Below are 21,993 nucleotides of genomic sequence, written 5' to 3'. Positions count from 1 at the left end.
TGGAGAGAAAAAGGTAGAACAAAGTTAGAACTGATTTGGATGAGGAAAACTTATTACAAGTCTTAGAGAACCCCCAAACAGAGCCTCTCTCTTTGCAGCAGAACCTTTCTGCAGCTTTCCTGCTTGAGTTGTGGCTGGTGCTGGCTGACAGTGGCACTGGGTGCAGGGGCTGCTGTGGGCTGCAGAGGAGTCCTACCTGCTGCAGGAGGGAATCAGGAACATGGGGGACACTCAAGTTCAGTCCACTTGTCAAGTCAATGAGTTTGCAGAGTTTTCTTGCAAACAACTCATCTGAATGCAGAGCAGAGCTGCAGTGTTTTACTTGCTTTAATGTTATTCGGTTGACCCTGTAACTCTTTGGTGAATTATTGGAAGATTTAACTCTGTGACTTTATATGTGTGCTCCTGGTGAAATCCTGCGGATGCCAGGAGGCAATGGCACTGTCCCTTGGTGAAGAATGAGTGGAGCAGATCTGCCCAACAATGAGCTTGGGCATGAGAAGAAACAGGAGACAGCTGAGAGCAGAGAAGCCCAACTCAAAATACAGATGGACAGAATCCTGACCTTATCTTCAGGTTCCTGATCACTATCTCAGCTCTTCCGTCCTAGCCAGTGGTTCAGGAGGCTCAATCCTGCTGCCCACAGACAGCCATCCAGCAGCACAGACATGGCCTTAGCAAGGAGGTGTCTTCTCCTTGGGGCACCTGGATAACACAAGGAAACCACGAGAGAGCTGCATCCTGCTGGAGAGCAGCCTGCAGCCCAGAAGGATGCCCCACGGACAGAGATGGATATCTGCAAGCTTGCGTGTTCCAATATCCTAGCTGCACTCCTGCAGTGTTCTAGCCACCCCTGTCTTATCTGACCAGGGGTAGCTAGGTTATGACACTCCAAGGGGCTTCTGCCAGACTTCCTCCCCTCGCAGGGCAATCCAGCAGGACTCTTAAAGCCTACTGCATTGCCCACTGCCCTCCCAGAAACAAGACCCAGCAGGAGACCCTTCCAGGACCTGCAGCTGCATGGCCCTGCAGCCAGACCCTTACCTTGTCAAGGGCTGTGCATGTTTCTCCTGCAGGCAGCTCTCAGCATCCTCCCACTGCCAACTGCCTTCAGCCACTCTCTCCTTTTCTTCTCTCTGTGTCTGTGCCTCTGTGTCTCTTTCCTGCTGCGCTATGCAGAGGAGTTGCTCCTGGGCACAGCGCTCTCTCTGCTTCATGGGACTTTCTGAACTGTGTTTTCTCTGTCCCATGAGACCAGCCCAGCTCAGCAGCACAAGCCCAGCCCAAGGCACTGCCATCACCCCTCTAGGGGCTTTGCTGATGAGCCCACGAGAAGCCAATTAGGATCTGGTGCTTTAATGATTATCTGTCTCCTCAAAAGCATTAGTGGAAGAGACAATAGCCATAACCATGGACCCAAATATCTCATAAGTCAGCTCTGTAGGAAGCTGGCCTGGTTCCTTGTGAGAAGGCACCACTGCTCGTATGGCATCAGCATGGTGGAAACCCCTCCTGAAGTAGGCATCCCAACCCAGCAGGCTCCTGGCGGCCTGTCAGCCAAGCAGACACAAGTCACCTCAGCAGCAGCTTCCAAGCCAGGGGCCTGCTGCTGGCCTTGCAGCTTCTTGGCTAGACACAGCCAAGCCTTGTGCCTCCTGCTGCCCACTCATGGACTCAAGCAGAAGGGCCAGGACAACCCATGTTGGGGTCTTCTTTCTGCCTGGGTCCTCCTGGCTCTGGAGGCAGAGGGGATCCCCCAGTCAGCATGCCAAGCAGGTGCCTTCTGATGGCCTAGCAGGGCCACTGCCAGATGTCAGCCCAAAAGTGCAGCTCCCAGGGAGAACTCAAGGGTGACCTGCCACCTACAGACACAAGTGACCTCACAGTCCCTTTGTGTGACATGTTCCTGCAGCTGCCCTATCAACTGCAGAGGCAGAAGTGGCCTCACAGTCCCTGCTACAGTCACATTCCTCCTGCTGGGCCGTGAGATCCTGAGGCAGAGCTGAGCACCTTAGAGCATTCCCACCCATCTCCTCCTCGTGGCCCACAAGCTGATCAGATCCATGTCCCTTCACATTCACTTGGGGTAAGGGTTTTGTTTAGGTCTCTTAAGCAGTTTTCTAGTGTAGGCCATTTTAGTTCTAGTATTAAGAGCAGAAATCAGAGTGATTAAGAGAGTAAGATCTAGGGGAAGCGGCTATGGGCTGAGTTTTGTCCTCTAGGGATATGTTGAGGTCAGTCATTAGCGTAGTGGATTCCTGTCAGGGTGTGGAGTAGCATTTAGGTGTAGGTATTAAGTTTTATAGGTTGAAGCCAGGGAATAGCCTCATATAACTGTTTTAAGTCACTGCTACAGCATTATCAGCAGAATCTGAACCCTCTTACCTCTACAAAATCCTTAATTTCTGATGGCCAAGCCCCTGTTCCCTCCCCCAAATCTCACATCTCTGCTGTCCATCTTTCTCCTAACCTCCCCTTAACGGTCATCTCACTGGGATCAGCTTTCTGATGGCTTTCATGATCTCAGCATATCCATCACACCTCTGTTGGCTGCTCTATTTCAGAGAAAAGTGGCACTTAAGACATGATGGAAAAGGACACAAAAGTCCATCAGAGCACCCTGCACAATGTGCCCAGCAGCTCTGCACCATCCCAAAAGTGCGGTTCCTGCCTACAAGTTTTCTTTCCAGAATGGCTCCTATGGCTCCAGGGTATCTTTTCCCAGGCACTCACTTCCCCAGGCCACACCACTCCTGCCCGCAGGCCCCACGTGTCTCTCCAACCCTCCCTTCTTCCCCTGCACTAGTGGCACCTCACTGCAGCAGGTTGGTGCATCTCCAGGCTCAGGGGTGTTTCCTGAGGGCCTGCCCCATGTGGGGAGTGGTGGGGAGGAAGAGAGCAAGGTCATCTCCTGGGGCATGGCTGAGCACAGCCCAGCCATCGTGCATCGCGGGCAGGCCCCTGCTCCCAGGATGAGGCACACATGCAATGTGTGCCTCCATCAGCCCAGCTTCACGCAGGGACCTTCAGCCTTGCCCCAGTCTCAGGAGTGACCTCGTCTTCCTAGTCCACCCACAGACAAGTGCTAAAGCCCTGAGTGTCTCTGTTTCTCACAGCCTTCTCACAAGTCTTTCTCCTGGCCCTCCCCACTGCCCATCACTGCCTCTCAGGTGGCACTCAGTGACCCTTCAGAAGGGACTTTGGGCTTCCTCAATTGTCCTGGTGTTATTCTCACCTTCCTGGCTCTTTCGAGAGCTCGGAGGAAGTCTTCTTGTCCATAAAGGGTTCTGTACTGGCTATTGGTGGGACGGAGTTACTCTCTGCAAAGGAGCCCCTTGTGGTACTGTGTTTTGGTTTTGTGACCAGTGATGGTCACCCACAGTTGTGGTTTCTGTTTTTGAGCATTTCTTGCACAGCATCAGGACCTTCTGTGGCTCACAATTTGTGAGTTTTACTTGGTTTTGCTATTCTGTCCCCAATTCGTCTAGAAAAAGAGAAAGCAGGTGGCCGATAGGTGTTTATCTGCTGGATGCATGGAGCAAGGAGGTGTCCGTGGTGCCAGGAGATGGAGGTCCATGAAGCTGCAGGAGCCCTGCTCTCTTGCCTGGGAGATCCCCAGCACACAGTGCCTGTGCCCCGCAGGGCCAGCCCCGCTCCCCAGGCCAGCACAAGAGGCCTGGCCCAGCCACAGAGCAGCCTGCCCCGAGCAGGGGCCTGTACAAAGAGCTTTCCCTTTGCCCTTTCCCCATCAGTGCAGGCCCAGCAATGCTGCCCTGCTCTTCCCAAGGGCCATCCCTGCTCCAAGAGAGCCTTGCCCAGGGCAGTATGTCCGTACTGGCCTGGCCAGCCATTGCTGCTTCCCTCCCCGTGCTCCCCTCAAGCCCCCAAGCTGGCGGTGCTGCTGTGAGAGCCAGGGGCTGTGGTGCCCTGGGATCCCTGGGGATCTCCTCCCCTGCCTGTGCTGCTCAGGCTGGGCAGGAGACCTACATCCATGGGGATCTCTGTGGCTGAGCCCCTTTCCATGTGCCCTGATGGCTCAGCAGCACAGGGCAGTGCTGGGCAGGGCCATGGGGTGTCTCTGAGGGCACAAAGGCAGGCGAGTGCTGCACCAGACCTGGTCCATGAGGCCTCAAGAAGGTTATCCTCAATTAATCTACACTCTTAGAGGTCTCTGCTGCTGGCACATCACCACAACTCCTGGCATGGCAGAGCTGTCCTTACCCCATGGACTCCTCAGATTCCCCTTTTTCTTTACTGAGCTCTTCTTTGGATGGCCATTAATTTTATGAGGTTCTAATCCCTACCAACTCAGTGTTGCATGTTCTCCCTGCAGATCCCCTGACATCTCCTGGCAGCTCCAGATTCCTCTCCAAGCTTACAGTGGCCATGAGCCCCACTGCAGGGGGGCAGTGCCATGCAGATGAGTCCAAGACCAGTTGCTGTCAGGTGCTGCCATAAAGCTCTTGGTCAAGCCCTTGGTCCCTCACAGACTGTCTTTGGAATTTAAGTCTATGTTCTTCATTCCAGGAAGCCCCAACTAAAACCCCATTTGTTACTGTGGTGCTAGCAGGGAGGCAGCTGTGACCCAGGGCTGCACAGTGCCTGCTGCTGCCTGCAGCCACAGGGATGTCACTGCAGAGACAACAGGACTGTCACCAAGCTAAATGAGATATCAGGGCTTACCCAGAAAAAAAGAAGCACAATGTGGAAGCCAAAAGAGAGCAGCAGGGAAAAGGCCACGTCCTGCTGCTGACCATGGCCATGGCTCCAGGGAAACAGCAGCCCTGACCCGAAGGCAGCAGAGAGGCAGAGCCCAGCGGGCAGTAAGGGGCTGCTCCTGCATGTGGTTGCTGGGCTCTTGGCCCTGAGCCCCTCCTGCGTGCTGGGGCTGCTCCCCCAGCTCCAGAGTAGATGGGAAGAGAGGAATACTGAGACCATTGAATTTATGCTGTCTTCTTTATTGTCTATACCTACAGAGGAAGCCTAGTTCAATAGGTTGAATGGAAGATGTAGTCAAAAGAAAAAAAAAATACTTAATAAATTAAAACAATATCAGAAGTTATGAAAATAATAAAAACAAAAAATGGTATGAAAAACTCTCATGTCACTTTCTCAAATCGAATGGTAGCGTTTAGAGGATTATTATTATTATTACAATATGATAATAATACTAAGTATAAAAATGGTATGATAAAAATCACAATAATGTTAACAACACTGATGCTTAAGAAGCACATATAGAAACAATTTCCTCACTGCAACTTTGAGCTGCTGGTTCCTCATGCTGTGAATGATGGGGTTCACTGCTGGAGGTACCACTGAGTACAAAAGTGACACCACCAAGTCCAGAGATGGGGAAGATATAGAAGCGGGCTTCAAGTAGGCAAACATGGAAGTGCTAAGAAAGAGGAAGACCACGGCCAGGTGAGGGAGGCACGAGGAAAAGGCTTTGTGCCGGCCCTGCTCAGAGGGCATTCTCAGCACTGCCCTGAAGATCTGAACATAGGACAGCACAATGAAAACAAAACAACCAAATGATAAAGAAACACTAAACACAAGGATGCCAGTTTCCCTGAGATAAGAATCTGAACAGGAGAGCTTGAGGATCTGGGGAATTTCACAGAAGAACTGGCCCACAGCATTGCCATGGCAGAGGGGCAGGGAAAATGTGTTGGCCGTGTGCATGACAGCATTGAGAAAGCCACTGCCCCAGGCAGCTGCTGCCATCTGGGCACAAGCTCTGCTGCCCAGGAGGCTCCCGTAGTGCAGGGGCTTGCAGATGGCAACGTAGCGGTCGTCCGCCATGATGGTGAGAAGGTAATACTCGGATGACATCAACAAGACAAAGAGAAAGACCTGTGTAGTACATCCTTGATGGGAGATGGCCCTGGTGTCCCAGAGGGCATTGGCCATGGCTTTGGGCAGAGTGGTGGAGATGCAGCCCAGGTCGAGGAGGGCGAGGTTGAGGAGGAAGAAGTACATGGGGGTGTGGAGGCGGTGGTCGCAGGCTACGGCGCTGAGGATGAGGCCGTTGCCCAGGAGGGCAGCCAGGTAGATGCCCAGGAAGAGCGTAAAGTGCAGGAGCTGCAGCTCGCGCGTGTCTGTGAATGCCAGCAGGAGGAACTCGCTCACAGAGCTGCTGTTGGTCATTTGGTAGTTCTGGCCATGGGTTACTGCTCAAGGAAGAAAAAATCTTTAATAAATAAGAAGACATACCTGAGATAAACTTCTTCCATTTCTCGCTTAACTGCCCTGAAAACTCTTTCAGTCAGGCTTTTAGCAGGGCCCTTTCATGTGGTCTACTTCATGCTGCCTTAGGGTGTCCCTGGGAGCAGGTGACCCTGATCTGAGTAAGAAAGGAGTCAGTCCTGCCCCACAACCAGAGGTAAAGAGGAAGATGGGGTACTCTCAGATTCAATCATCTGATTATAAAGAGCTTTTCAATATTGTTGCTCCCAGTTTACCCAACTGCAGAACAGAGCTGTGGGAATTTATTTTTGCATTTTGTACCGATCTGCTCACCCTGCTCTGTTTTCTAAGGCATTTCAAGTGAAAACCTGTCGATCCTCAGACAAAAGAGGATGGTTCCTTTGGTGCTGAGTTTCATTTAGAGACGACAGCCACGGTTAAGCTCATTTGGCCTGTGCTGGCATTTCCTGAGCTACAGAACTATTGGACTCATAGGTTCATAGAGACATGGAGTCATAGAATATCCCAGCTTGGAAGGGGCCCACAAGGCTATTCAAATCCCACCCCTGAATCTGTACGTGAAAACCCCCAAATTGGTCTATATATCTGAGGGGGTTGCCCAAATATTTCTTAAATTCTGGCAGCCTCACTGTTGTGACCACTTCCCTGTGCTGCCTGTTCCAGTACCTAAGAAACCACGACACTGCTGAGGGCAGAGGAATCCAGGCACAAAGTGCAGATCTCCAGAACTCTCACCCTGTCCCCATACTCCCCTTCCCCCAAGCACACCAAGGGCTCACCCCACGGGCATGTGAAACCCCCATCCCCAGCCAGCCTGGGAACAAGACCAGCAGCAGCACGGCCAGCTGGAGAAGCCAGGAGGAATGCCAGCGTGCTGCTGCCAGGGGAGGCAAGGCCAGGGAGGGACAGACGGACACTCAGCAGACCCTCCTGTGCTGCAGCTCTGCCTGCAGAGGACTCAGCTCCTTATCATTGCAAATGCTGTTTGCTCTGCTTTAGCCTGCAGACACCTCCCAAAGACAGGGGGTATCAGAGCTTTTGTAGCTCCTAAAGATAAGCTAGGATAAAACCTGAGAGGACCACATTATGATGATGCTGGTGCAGTCCATGAGATGATGTTTGGGAAGGTACTTTACAAATTTGATCACAGAGTTATTGATTTCTCAATGCAATGCTCCAGGAGTCTCAGTCTCCTGTACAATCCTGAAAATGAAACCTGCCTCCTGTCCACTGCAGCAGTCTGCAAGCACAGACTGCAGAAAAAGTCTTCCCCTTCACATAAGTCAAGCCTTGATGTTCCTCCTGAATTGCCCCTCATAATGCCATTATCTAAAGCACTGCAGAAAACAACTGCAAGTTGCTTTACCAAGTGCTTTGAGAGACCAACCCTGACAGATGCTATCAGCCATGTGATGTGCCAGCTGTAGAAGACCCCTCTGGCAACCCCACCTGCAGTGCCCTGCTGCCAGAGCCTCACGGTGTCAAGAGCCTGCAGATGTGTCCTGCCACACGCTGCCCTCTGTTGTTGCGCTCCTCAGTGCCTCCAAGCCCTCTCTCCTTCTCTCCTCTCTGTGTGCCAGCTGCGGTCAGAGCCCCCAGCCCTACTGCGCTGTGCAGAGGAGCTGCTCCTGGGCACAGCTGTCTCTCTGCAGAGCTTGCCAGGAGCTCCCCTTGGGCCCAGGAGCCCGGCCCAGCTCAGCAGCACAGCACCCGACCATGGCATCACTTGCTCTGTGCCCTTGGGCTCCCTCGAGGTGTCCCCAAGGCCTCAGGGCTGACAGCTCCCCAAGGCAGCAGGGTCTCTGCTGGGGTGTGCTGATTGAGGCAGACTGAATTCATCACTGTCTTCTCCTTGATGAATTTGGGAGAGACTGATTTTATGCTATTATAGTTTGATTGTCAAACATGAGTACAAATGATTCCCTCCCTTAACTCCTATTTTGGAGGAATGAAATGCCAGCCTTAAAGCTAGCTCTCTACCCAAACTTAAACGAAAAGCCTCAAAACTTGTCCTTATCCCAGAACCTGAGCAGGCATCTTGAGCAGAACACTAATCCCTCACTCAGTGCCTTTGCTATTCCCTTAACCCTGGATGGTGACCTCTAATTCCTAAACATTAACCTGATCATCTAACCCCCAAAGCCCCCCACCATGCACACAGTACATCTCAGCTTCAACCCCACTCCTACCCCTAACTTCAGCTGCTTGTCCCCTTGGGGCATGGCAGGGACTGTGACGTCCTGCAGCAGTCCCATGGCGTTGGAAGAGGCATGTGAGGTGACAGGTATCTGATCAGATCAGAGGCCACAAGGAGAAGCTAGCTGGGAATGCTGGGATGAGGTCAGGTGTGCCTCAGGATGTGCTGGGCCTGCAGGAGGCACGTGGCTGTGACAGAGGCTGGGATGTCACTTCTGTCTCTGGAGCTGACAGACCAGCAGCAGGAATGTGGCACAGATAGGGACCATAAAGGGCATGAAGCATGCTCAAGGCATTGAAGATGATGGTGAGGCATCTTCTGTTCTGGTCAGGTGAGAGACCACAGGAAGACTGATGGCATGGGAGTCATGGTTGAAGTATAGTTTGTGAGACCATAGAATCAGAGAATGGCTCCTGTTGGAAGGGACCTTAAAGGTCACCTAGTTCCAACCCCCAGCCATTAACAGGGATGTCATTAGCAGGGATGCCTCCTATGAGATCAGGTTGTCCAGGACCTCACATAACCTGCACTTGCTCAGCTCCAGGGATGGGGCTGATCTCTCAGCAACCTGTTCCAGTACCTCACTACCCACCAAATTGAAGAAATTTTCTCCTCAGCTCTAAGCTAAATCTTCCCTCTTTTAGCTTAAAACCATTCCCCCTTGTCCTGTCATTATCTGAGTGAGGAAAGAGTCACTCTCCATCTTTTTATAAGCCCCTTTTAATATTGAAAAGCCACAAAGAGGTCACCTCTGAGCCTTCTTTTCTCCAGGATGAACAGCCCCAGCTCCATTGAGCACCACGCTCTGGGTGTGACCTTCAGGCCAACTCCTTATCCAATGAATGGTTCACCCATCAAATGCGTATCTCTCTAGTTTGGAGACAAGGATGTCATGTGGGACAGTGTCAATGGTCTTACAGAAGTCCAAGTAGATGATATAGGCTGGTCTTCTCTTGTTGTCTGATGTGATCACTCCACTGTAGAAAGCCATCACATTGGTTAGGCATGATTTACTCTTTGGTGAAGCCATGCTGTCTGTCTGAGATCACCTCTTTGTCTTGCATGGGCCTTGACATCGATTCCAGGAGGATCTTTTCCATGATCTTTTGAGGCACAGAGGTGAGGCTCACCATTCGGTAGTTCCATGGGTTCTCATTTCTACCCTTTTTAAAAATGGAAGTGATGTTTCCTTTTTCCAGTCAGCAGAGACTTCACCTGACTGCCAGGACTCTTCAAATATGATGGAGAGAGGCTTGGAAACTACATCAGCCAGTTCCCTCAGGACCCTGGAATGCAAGTCATCAGGCCCAATAGACTTGTACTTGTTGAATTCCATCAGGTGGTCTCAATCCTCCTCTTCACTTAGAGTGGGTGGGACTTTGCCCCCCAGACTCCGTCTACGGCTTCAGGGAATGAAAGTCCTGGGAAGCCTGACTGGCAGGGAAGACTGAGGCAAAGATGTTGTTGAGTCCCTCTGCCTTCTCCATGTCTGTCATTACCAGTTCACCCTTCTCATCCATCAGAAGAGGGTACACTCTCCTTGGCCTTTCTTTTCTGAGCGATGTATCTACCGAATCTCGTCCTGTTATTATTTTCATCCCCTGCTAAGCTCAGTTCCATCCGTGCCTTAGCTTTCCTTATCCTATCCTTCCACATCTGAAACTGAAACTTGTGAGAGAGCCTGAGAAAAGTAGCCCTGCATCCACAGAAGCCATTTGGGAAACAAAACTTGTAGGTTGGAAGCATGATTTTGTGGAGGTGCAGAGCTGATGGGCACATTGCACAGGATGCGCCTAAAGATCTTTGTGTCCTTTTCCCTCCTGACTACAATGCCACTTCATTCTCAGGAATGGAGGACCCAACAGAGGTGAGACAGATACACTGAGATCACAGAATCACAGAATCACAGAATTTCTAGGTTGGAAGAGACCTCAAGATCATCGAGTCCAACCTCTGACCTAACACTAATAGTCCCCACTAAATGGAGGTGGTAAATGTCATCAGAAAGCTGATCCCAGTAAGATATGGGGAGGTCAGAAGCAGCCTGGACAAGAGACATGTGAGATTATGGGGTGGTAAGAGGAGCATGGCCAGCACAAATTAATGATTTCATAGAGGTAAGAGCATTCATGCAATGCCAATGCTGTAGTAAGACTGACTTAAAACAGTAATGTATGTCCTTCACCTTACTGGGAACAGTGATTTTAATCCCTAAACCTAAATGCTACTACAACACTCTGAAAGGAATAATTTTCTCTCTTGATAACCGTAATGCCTTCACCTAACACTAACATTAAAATGCTCTATTTAACCCTAAACTCCTTGGCAGACGTAAAACACCCGTAAACCACGGAGCTTGTCCATACCTCAACCACAGATGTGACAGCATAAGCAGAACACCAAACAATCCCACTAAAACTTTGCTTAATCTCTAACCCAGAAAGTAAAAAGAGATACTGAGGGAGCTATAGAAAGGTCAGCTCTGCCTCAGGATCTCCTGCCCCAGCAGGAGGAATGTGACTGTGGCAGGGACTGTGAGGTCACTTCTGTCTCTGCACTTGATAGGGCAGTAGCAGGAATGTGTCACGGAAAGGGACTGTGAGGTCACTTGTGTCTGGAGGTGGCAGGTCAGCCTTGACTTCTCCCTGGGAGCTGCACTTTTGGGCTGACATCTGGCAGTGGCCCTGCTAGGCCAACAGAAGGCACCTGCTTGGCATGCTGACTGGGGGAACCCCTCTGCCTCCAGAGCCAGGAGGACCCAGGCAGAAAGAAGGCCCCCAGATGGGTTGTCCTGTCCCTTCTGCTTGAGTCCATGACTGCACAGCAGGAGGCAGAAGGCTTGGCTATGTCTAGCCAAGAAGCTGCAAGGCCAGCAGCAGGCCCCTGGCTTGGAAGATGCTTCTGAGGTGACTTGTGTCTGGTTGGCTGAGAGGCCTCAAGGAGCCTGCTGGGTTGGGATGCCTACTTCAGGAATGGTTTCCACCCTGAGGGAGCTTCCTTTGTTAGTAGGAAAGAGCAGGAGAGAAAAAACTGCCACAAATTGTGCAATGGAAGGATGGCACTGGCCATGAGGAGGAAGAAACGTCCAGGGGAACAACTGGTCTTGCTGATAGTAACAGAGACAAAGAAGGCATTAAGTGTCTCAGCCTTTACAGCATCCCTTGTCACTGGGTTTTCCCCCCAAAATCCAATAAATGATTATGATTCTCCCTAATCCTCCTTCATTTAAACTATTAATGTCATTTTTATTTTATTTAATTTTTATTTTATTTTATTTTATTTTATTTTATTTTATTTTATTTTATTTTATTTTATTTTATTTTATTTTTTATTTTTTATTTTTTATTTATTTATTTTAATTATCTTTGACAGTAATAGATGGATTGAGGTCCAGCTGGGCTTTGGCCCTTCTAATTTTGACCTGCACAGCCCCATAAAATTCAGGACACAGCTCCAGACAAACTGACAGCATGCATGAGAAGAAAGCTCAGCGAATGTGGAACCTGGCAGCCTTCCATCCCCTGCACTTGAGTGACTGTGCTGCAATTCCATTTAGCTGGTTACTCCTGAATTATCCAAATTTCCCTGCAACTCTTGCTGCTGCTGCTGTCTAGTCAGAGATAACACAATCACAGGAAGGTTGAACTGTCTGCCTGCTGACATTAACAGCTGATAGAATGGAGCATCACTCTGGGTGAACCTTGAGAATCTGCAGGATTTTGACGTCAGAAAACTCTTGACTTTAACATGGAGAAGAGCCCAGTCCTGTACCAGAGGGAGAGAAACCCCACCCATCAGGGCAGACTGGGACTCTGCTGAGTGAGTAGTGGCCAGGAGGAGGAGGCCCTGGGCACCACGAGGGATGCCATACGAGCAGTGGTGTCTGCTCACGAGGAACCAGGCCAGCTTCCTACAGAGCTGCCTTACAAGGAGCATGACCACCAAGAAGATCTGAGTTATCAGACTAATCTCAGATCTGCTGTGACACCAAAGAGATAATGGTATGCAGCCAAAAAGGAAAGATGTGGAGGTCTGGGAGTCCCTAGCAAAGCCATGTATAGACAGGAAAGAGGGCTGTGACAAGGCTGAAAGTCCCAACAGGACCAGGTCTTTGTGTTCATATCTATGACTGTTATCTCTGCCACTGACGCCCATGAGGAGACAGCTTATCATTGAAGAACCAGGGCCTCATTGCCTCCTCACCCCCCACCAATGAACCAGGCAGGGGTCGTACCATTCTCCTCACTTGTCCATGCACATCCCCATCTCCTACTGTCCCACAAAGAGCCCGGAGAAAGGTGTGGAAGGAAAGGATCTCCCTTCCTTGAGTAGGGAGTCCAGGCCTGGCCCTTGTGCTTGGTGACACACATCCAGGTTTCCTACACATCAGTGTCACCTTCACATTGCCTTTGTCTCCTTGTCCTCACTGCCTCCAGGGTTCTGCTCTAACGAGCTCCAAGGGAGGCTGTGTCAGTGCTGGCCCTCAGGGGGACACTGCAGGAAACTTGCATCTGACTTGGACTTCTGGAGAGATATCTTCAATTGTCTCTGAGTGCCTGAGGTTCGTGGGCTCATCAGCCAAGCCCCCAGAGGGGTGATTGCAGTGCCTTGGGCTGGTGCTGTGCTGCTGAGCTGGGCCGGGCTTGTGGGACAGAGAGAAAACACATTTCAGAAAGTCCCATGAAGCAGAGAGACAGCTGTGCCCAGGAGCAGCTCCTCTGCACAGCACAGCAGGGCTGGGGGCTCGGACTGCAGCTGGCATGGGGAGAGGAGAGAAGGAGAGAGGGCTTGGAAGCAGTGGGAGGATGCTGAGAGCTGCCTGCAGGAGAAACCTGCACAGCCCTTGACAAGGTAAGCGCCTGGCTGCAGGGCTGTGCAGCTGCAGCTCCTGGAAGGGTCTCCTGCTGGGTCTTGTTTCTGGGAGGGCAGTGGGCAATGCAGTAGGCTTTGAGAGTCCTGCTGGGTTGCAGTGCGAGGTGAGGAAGTCTGGCAGAAGCCCCTTGGAATGTCATAATCAAGCTGCCCTTTTTAGCCAAGAGTTGGGTGGCCAAGTCTCCTTCAGACACTGCAGGGGATGCAGATTGGGTATTGGGACACCCCAGATTTCGAATATCCAGCTCTGTCCGTGGGGCATTGTCCTGGGCTGCACGCTTCTCTCCAGCAGGATGCAGCTCTCTCCTGGCATCCTTGTGTTTTCCAGATATTTCAAGGAGAAGACACCTCCGTACTAACACCATGTCTGTGCTGCTGGATGTCTGTCTGTGGGCAGCTGGAATGAGGCCTCTGCACTCTTGGCGAAGAAGGAAAAGCTGAGATCCTGCTCATGCACCTGGAGATAAGGTGAGGATTCTGTCTATCTGCACTGGGGTTGGTCTTCTTTGTTTTAAGCTGTCTCCACTTCTTTGGAAACACAAGACTGTGATTGTTCTACTAAGCATAATATAATCTGACTCGCTCTACAGTGTGGTTGGAAGTGTTTTTTGCAACAACCCTGCAAAGTTCATGGATCTCATAAGTGGACTGAACCTGAGTTTCCCCCTTGTTCCTGCTTTCTGACTGCTTCACAGAAGGAAGGACACCTCTAAAGTCCCCAGCAATCCATGCTTGCAGTGCCAGTCTCACCCAGCATCAGCTGGGACTCAAGCGATAGAGCTGCAGAAAGCTCCTTTTGCAAAGAGAGAGGCTTCAGATGAGAGTGCTCTAAGGCTTGCAGTAGGTTTTCCTCAGAGAATTGTCTTCTAAACTTTTTCTGCCATCTCCTCTACAGACAACAGTGCTCAATGTCAGAAAATGCCCAATGTCAGCTCTGTGAGTGAGTTCCTCCTGCTGGCATTCACAGACACGCGCGAGCTGCAGCTCCTGCACTTTGCGCTCTTCCTGGGCATCTACCTGGCTGCCCTCCTGGGCAACGGCCTCATCCTCAGTGCCATAGCCTGCCACCACCGCCTCCACACCCCCATGTACTTCTTCCTGCTCAACCTCGCCCTCCTTGACCTGGGCTGCATCTCCACCACTCTGCCCAAAGCCATGGCCAATGCCCTCTGGGACACCAGGGCCATCTCCTATCAAGGATGTGCTGCACAGGTCTTTCTCTTTGTCTTCTTTATCACAGCAGAGTATTGCATTCTCACTGTCATGGCCTACGACCGCTACGTTGCCATCTGCAAGCCCCTGCACTACGGGAGCCTCCTGAGCAGCAGAGCTTGTGCCCAGATGGCAGCAGCTGCCTGGGGCAGTGGCTTTCTCAATGCTGTCCTGCATACGACCAGTACATTTTCCCTGCCCCTCTGCCAAGGCAATGCTGTGGACCAGTTCTTCTGTGAAATCCCCCACATCCTCAAGCTGTCCTGCTCAGACGCCTACCTCAGGGAAGTTGGATTTATTGCATTTAGCTTTTGTTTAGTTGTTGGTTGCTTTGTTTTTATTGCGGTGTCCTATGTGCAGATCTTCAGGGCAGTGCTGAGGATGCCCTCTGAGCAGGGTCGGCACAAAGCCTTTTCCACGTGCCTCCCTCACCTGGGTGTGGTCTCTCTGTTTGTCAGCACTGTCATGTTTGCCTACCTGAAGCCCCCCTCCATCTCCTCCCCATCCCTGGACCTTGCAGTATCTTTTCTGTACTCCATGTTACCTCCAGCACTGAACCCCCTCATTTACAGCATGAGGAACCAGGAGCTCAAGGATGCACTGAGGAAATCATTTGAATACATATTTCTTAAGAAACTATAATGTGCCTTTACATTCTGAGTTTATCTCAGAAACAGGAAAGTAATTTGGTATTATTTTTCTTGATAAATATGTTCTCCAAGTTGTGGTGTCGATTTAATTAATGTCATTGTTAGCCTCCTACCTGTTCATTTATCTCTTTACTTTTCCTAATCATCTCATGTATATGTGAAGCCAGGTTTTCTGTGTACCTATAGACAATAAAGAAGCGAGCAGAAATTCATAGGTCTCAGCTGCAGTGTATTTCCATCACCTGTGAACTAGCAAAGAAGCTATTTAAAAAAAAAAAAAAAAAAAAAAAAAAGAAAGTTATTTGTGACCGTGATGCTTAACCACTTCCTGAAACAGGGCCTCAATAGACACAGCTGATTTTCAGGAGGACAAACGTTTTCATAACGGGAGCCCACCTCTACCCTCTCCTTCCATTTTTCGCCTTTTATTGCTGAGTGTGACATCATATGGTATGGAATATCTCTGTGGCTGGTTTAGGTAAGCTGCTCTGGTGATGTCCCCTCCCTTTCTCTTGCACACCCGCAGCCTGCTGGCTCTTTGGGGAGGGGGGATTAGAGGGATTCCTGATGCTATGACAGTACTGCTCAGCAGAAGACAAAACACAACCGTGATACCAGTGCTGTTCTAGCTACTCAAGCAGAGCACAGCACTGGGTGGGCTTCTACAGGAAAAGGTAACTCCATCCCAGCCAGACCCAGTACAGTCACATTGAAAACACAGCACCACAGGGGCTGCTCTGCAGAGACTAAATCCGTCCCAGACAGAGCCAGTGCAGGGCCACACACTGGACAAGAAGGCTCCCTCTGAGCTCTGTGAGGAGTCAGGAAGGTCCTAATAAGCAGGACGACTGAGGAAGCCCAAGACCTTCTGAACATTGTCTTAGTCCCACCTGGGGGGCAGTGCTGGGCAGTGGGAAGTGCTATGAGAAAGACCTGTGAGAAGGCCGTGAGAAATGAGGAAATATCACTGCCATTGCCCCAGGCCTGCAAAAAATCACTCACTGGCCTCCTCTGTCAGGCCAGCGTGAGCCCAGGAGACAGCAGTGAATGGAGCCCACAGAGCGTGAGCCTGTCTGAGGTGGACTGAGCAGAGCTCAAGTGCTCAATCTGCTGTGAGCAGGCATAAGAGAACTCTGCAGCCCCAGGGCACACAGCAGCCCCAGCAAAGGAGCCTGGGGAGTGATTCCTTGCAGCCCTGGGGCAATGGCAGTGACCCCATGAGCTGGGTCTGCCTCCCAGCCTGCCCAGCACGGCCCTGCAGAGTGCCCCCATGCCCTGGGCACCACAGCCCCCTCACTCTGCAGAGCAGCACCTCTGGTTGTCATGTCAGAGATCTCAGTTTTTGACGAAACTCATACCTCATAGCTGTTTTCAATTCTCTCCATAGAGGCGGCCACTGCCTCCAAGATGACTGAGGGGAGGTAAATCCTGCATGAAGGCCTGCAAAATGTTACCCTGGATCCATAGGAGTCATTCTGGAACCAACGCTTGTATATAGGATGTACATTTTTGTAGAGGCGCAGAGCTGATGGGCAGGTGCAGGATGCTCCTACAGAACTTTGTGCCCTTTTCCCTGCCGACTACAACACCACTTCTGTCTCAGCAACAGAGTAGCCAGCAGAGTGAGACAGATCCTCTGATTCCATGAAAGCCATCAGAAAGCTGATCCCAATAAGAAAACCAATATGAGGATGACAGGAGAAGTCTGGCCACCAGAGAAGTGAGATTTGGGTGAGGGAAGAGGAGCTTGGGAAGCAGAAATTAACGATTTTGTAGAGGTAAGAGGTTTCATGTAATGTTGATGATGCTTTAAAACTGACTTAAAACAGTCATGTTACTGTATTTTGACCAGTAACCCTAGTCCCTAAACCTGAATGTTGCTCCAACACCTTGACAGAAATCCACTGCTGTAATACCTGACCTCAGAGTATCCCTTCAAGCAGAACTCAGCCCATAGCCCCTTTCCCTTACCTTTAGTCTCTTGCTCACCCTAATCTCTTCCTTAACACTATCATTAAAACACTTTTTTTAACCCTAGACGATTTCTTGGCAGAACTAAAAAAAACCAGAAACCATGAAGTTTGTCCATACCCCAGCCACAGACCTGACACCCTATGCAGAACACCAAATCCTCCCAACAAAACTTTGCTTAATCTCTCACCCAAGAAAGGTGAGCCCTTGTTCAAGGCCAGTTGGCAGGTGAATTTGGGCAACCTAATCTAATGGAAATTGTCCCTGTCTATGGAAGAAGGTTTGACTAGACGATCACAGAATCACAGAATCATCTAGGTTGGAAGAGACCTTCAAGATCACCTAGTCCAACCTCTGACCTAAGACTAAGCAGTCCTCCACTAAACCATATCACTAAGTTCAACATCTAAATGTCTTTTACAGACCTCCAGGGATGGTGACTCAACCACTTCCTTGGACAGCTCATTCTAATGCCTAATAACCCTTTCAGTAAAGTTTTTCCTAATATCCAACCTAAACCTCCCCTGGCATGACTTTAGCCCATTCCCCCTCGTCCAGTCACTGGGCACGTGGGAGAACAGACCAACCCCCACGTCTCTACAGCCTTCTTTGAGGTAGCTGTAGAGAGCAAAAAGGTCACCCCTGATCCTCCTCTTCTCCAGGCTGAACAATCCCAGCTCCCTCAGCTGCTCCTTGTAAGATTTGTCCTGGGTTACACGTACTTGGGTAGTGTCAGGCACAATGCAATTCTTTTTGCCTTCTGCATCTACAGCACAGGAAGTAGGACTGCCCTACTCTATTGACTGGACAATAGAGTAGGGTAAAAAAAAGTAGATGTCTTTACTTTTCACCCTGAGTTTTCCAAAGACCCAAGAGAAACCATGGATGACCAGGTACCTACTGATACTTAATCTGTATTTCTCTGGTTCCAATGGTCATTACAATTTTATTTATTTTATTTTATTTTATTTTATTTTATTTTATTTTATTTTATTTTATTTTATTTTATTTTATTTTATTTTATCAAAAAAAAAAAAAATAAAAACAACACGTGACTTGTCTTAGAAAGGCTGTCATGTGCAGGGCTGGGCTGCAGTTACAGGGACAAAGACCACTGCTGGCAGTGGAGGTGTCAGACCTCCAGACTCTGCTATTCCTCCCTATGGAGGTCTCCAAAGAAGTCACCCTGGATCAATAGCAAGAGGACAATGAGGTTCAAAACTGAAATGTAGCAAAATTCAACCTTTAAAAGTACAAAAGATTTTTTATTAGGTGCTTTTTGAAATCTTCTTTGACTACATCATGCAAGCTCTGCAATTAGCTACACAAGGCATGAAGGCTTGAAGAATACTATGGAAGAGATGTTAGGAATTTCTGCATTTTAATGAGTTCCATGGTGTATTTTGGTGCTGAGTCTATGAAGCTCAGGTACTGAAAGGAGAATAATGCAACTGCTAGAGAAAGTAAAGTCAGGAGGAAAAGTTAATGTGACTTGGAATATTAATGGACCCCATTGAGGGCTGTTACAAACTAAGCCTCCCCAATATCTTGTTAGAGCAGATACCTGGAGGCCATGGTTACAGACAGGCAAAGCACTGTGCTGAGGAAAGTCTTGTTTGGTTTTGGTGATGCAGAAGAGCCAAGACCTGACCCCAGCCACTGGAAGGGGAGATTCTGCACCCCCAAGTCCAACTCAAGGCTCTTGCTGGGGTCTGTGGGCTGTGGTGGGCAGTGGGATGCCATGAGAAGAACAGTGGTATGACACCTCTGAGGTGCTGCACAGGGTTGAAAGGAATCAATGAGGCCCCATCACAATGAATATAACATCTCCTCATAAACTCTAGCCAAGGGGACAAAAAATTCAGGGCTGTTGGGGCCTGCCATTCTTGCCAGCACCCTCTGCCTTCTCCTTGGCAGGCTTTCCTATGCTCTCCCACACATCATCTTATTTTCTTAAAGTCTGCAGACACCCATCTCAGTTCACCATCTTGCTTTCATGCCTTGCTTTCACCGATATCTGGTCAGCCCTGAGCAGCTGTTCCTTGAAACACTAAGCCAGGGTCTTATCAGAAGGTGATGTATAGAACCGTTGCATGACATCTTGAGGGACATTTCTTCCTCCTTGTGACCAGTGCCAGCCTTCCATGGAACATTTTGTGGCAGATTTTTTTTTTTTTTTAATCTCCTGCTCTTTCCTACTACCAAAGGAAGCTCCATCAGGGTGGAAACTACTCCTGAAGTAGGCATCCCAACCCAGCAGGCTCCTTGCGGCCTCTCAGCCAAGCAGACACAAGTCACCTCAGCAGCAGCTTCCAAGCCAGGGGCCTGCTGCTGGCCTTGCAGCTTCTTGTGGAGACACAGCCAAGCCTTGTGCCTGCTGCTGCTGCCCACTCATGGACTCAAGCAGAAGGGACAGGACAACCCATCTGGGGGCCTTCTTTCTGTCTGGGTCCTCCTGGCTCTGGAGGCAGAGGGGATCTCACAGTCAGCATGCCAAGCAGGTGCCTTCTGCTGGCCTAGCAGGGCCACTGCCAGATGTCAGCCCAAAAATGCAGCTCCCAGGGAGAAGTCAAGGCTGACCTGCCACCTCCAGACTCAAGTGACCTCACAGTCCCTTTCTGTGACACATTCCTGCTGCTGCCCTATCAAGTGCAGAGACAAAAGTGGCCTCACAGTCACTGCCAAAGTTATGTTCCTGCTGCTGGGGCAGGAGATCCTGAGGCAGAGCTGAGATCTTCAGAGCACTCCCATCCATCTCCTCTTTGTGGCCCACAGGCTGATCAGATCCATGGCCCCTCACATTCATCTTTGTATGCCACGTGACTGCAGAGCAATCTCATGGTTCCTACCCTGCCCCATGGGCCAAGCACCTTAAGTGCTTAAGATAAGGGTTAGGAAAAAGGCTGAATGTGAATAAGTGAATGCAAAGGAATCAGGGTTTTGGGTCTTAGCCATTCATGTATGGGGTTAGGGACTAAGGCTCAGCTTTCTGTGATAGAGATTAATCAAATGAGTAGTGGAAGGGTTTGGTGTTTGGCTTGTGGTGTCAGGTCTGTGGTTAGGGTATGTACAAGTTCTTTGGTTTTATTTAGGTCTGCAAGAAGTCTAGGGCTAAATAGAGCATGTTAATGGTAGTGTTTAGGGCAGGGATCAGGGTGAAGAAGAGAGTAAGGGTGATGTAATGATGCTATGGAGTAGTTTTGGCTTCAAGGGATCTTGTGGTCTAATATTAGAGCAGTGGATTCCTGTCAGTGTGTGAAGTAGCTTTGATGTTTACGGATTAATGTTACAGGTTAAAATAGGGCAATGGCCTCACATAACTGCTTTAAGTCTGCTTTATGGTAGGACCAACATTACCTGAACATTCTTACCTCTGCAAAATCATCATCTTCTGCTGTCCACGCTCCTTAGCCCTCCCACAAATCTCACATCTCTGTTGGCCAGGCTTCTCCTGACTTCCCCATATCAGTCATCTTCTTAGGGGAAGTTTGGAGAACCAGCATGGAGAAGGAGAGAAACGTCTGTAGGAGCACCGTGCACAATGTGCCCAGCAGTTCTGCATCACCACAGAAGCAGGCCTGAAGGATGAGTTTAGGCAAAAGCTGATACCTCTGACATGGCAACACCTGTACAAGACCTCTTCCTCTATGGGGCCTAGCAGGTACTTAGAAAGAGGGGATCTCACAAACTGTTTGCAGAGCAGGTGCATCTGCTGTCCTGTCATGGAGACCAGCAGATGTGAGCCTAAAGGCACAGATCCCAGCCAGGAGTCAAGGGTTGAGCTGTTGGCTACTTCAGAAAGAGCTCAACTCACAGCCACTTGACAGCCATTAGCTTCCTACTGGGCTGACAACTTCTGAGGCACCTCTGCCATCATAATACCAGACCTACAAAACACCCCCTTTTTGGCCCAGGACCTGCCCAGCTAGAAGTGAGCTGGTTTTCATCCTTCAAGCCTGCTGGGCTTCCAGCCTTTCTGACACACAGGAGCCAGTTCCGTGCCAGTCCTGGGAGGTGCTAGGGCAGGAGGGACCTTGCAGGCAATGTTCCAGCCCCGTGCCTCTTGGCAGTCTGTCAGCTCCTTGTGCACAGTGAAGATCACGCTCACATCCAGAAGCCTGAAGCTGGGGTAGATGACACTCAGGGGAAGCACCCTCCAAGCTCCAGCCCTAACAGCAGGTCCAGCCCCAGCTGGCGGTGCTGCTCTGCAGATCCAGGGGGCTATGGTGCCTGGGGCATGGGGGCACTCTGCAGGGCTGTGCTGGGCAGGCTGGGAGGCAGACCCAGCTCATGGGGTCACTGCCATTGCGCCAGGGCTGCAAGGAATCACTCGCCAGGCTCCTTTGGTGGGGCTTTTGTGTGCCCTGGGGCTGCAGAGCTCTCCTCTGCCTGCTTACAGCAGATTGAGCACTTGAGCTCTGCTCATTCCACCTCGGAGGAGATCCCCCCTTAGGAGGGAAGTGCTGCAGTGGAGGCCAGTTGTGCCACTGCCGTGCCCACTGCCTGTCCCTGCCTGCAGTCCCAGCACAGCCCCACAGCAGCACTGGCACCAAGTGAGAGGAGCAGCCGGGCCTGAGCCCACCAGCAGGGCTCAGCAGGACAGGGCGGCAGTGACAAGAGAGCAGCTCTGCATGCCCCAAGCGCTGGTGCTCCCTGGCCGTGCTGCTGGGATGGGACTCTTTTCCTCTGCAGCCCTGCACACGGGCACTGCCCCTGCAGAGCCAGGCCAGGTCTCAGAGGAAGCACGTCAGACCAGGCAGTGCAAGCTCCTTCCTGAAGTACACAGACAGACGGGCTCTTTGTGTACAGTTGCTGAGCTAGACTTGAAAAATACATACTGAAGTGGAATTGGGATGACCAATATCATTTTAGTGGGTAACA

General features: G+C 50.4%; 2 protein-coding genes across 2 annotated transcripts; one reads left to right on the top strand and one right to left on the bottom strand.

Annotated features, from left to right (window-relative positions):
- Positions 1-5,208: 5,208 nt before the first annotated feature.
- LOC137846855 (olfactory receptor 14A16-like) lies at positions 5,209-6,150 on the bottom strand. The gene has a single exon (XM_068664964.1). It carries the CDS (start codon positions 6,148-6,150, stop codon positions 5,209-5,211), a length of 942 nt encoding a protein of 313 aa, XP_068521065.1.
- Positions 6,151-14,197: 8,047 nt separating this feature from the next.
- LOC137846854 (olfactory receptor 14C36-like) lies at positions 14,198-15,133 on the top strand. The gene has a single exon (XM_068664963.1). The coding sequence runs from the start codon at positions 14,198-14,200 to the stop codon at positions 15,131-15,133; it is 936 nt and encodes a 311-aa protein (XP_068521064.1).
- Positions 15,134-21,993: the final 6,860 nt, after the last annotated feature.

The sequence above is a fragment of the Anas acuta genome, chromosome W (genome assembly GCF_963932015.1).
Source record: "Anas acuta chromosome W, bAnaAcu1.1, whole genome shotgun sequence".
NCBI lineage: Eukaryota > Metazoa > Chordata > Aves > Anseriformes > Anatidae > Anas > Anas acuta.
This window is presented reverse-complemented; position numbering and strand designations above follow the sequence as displayed.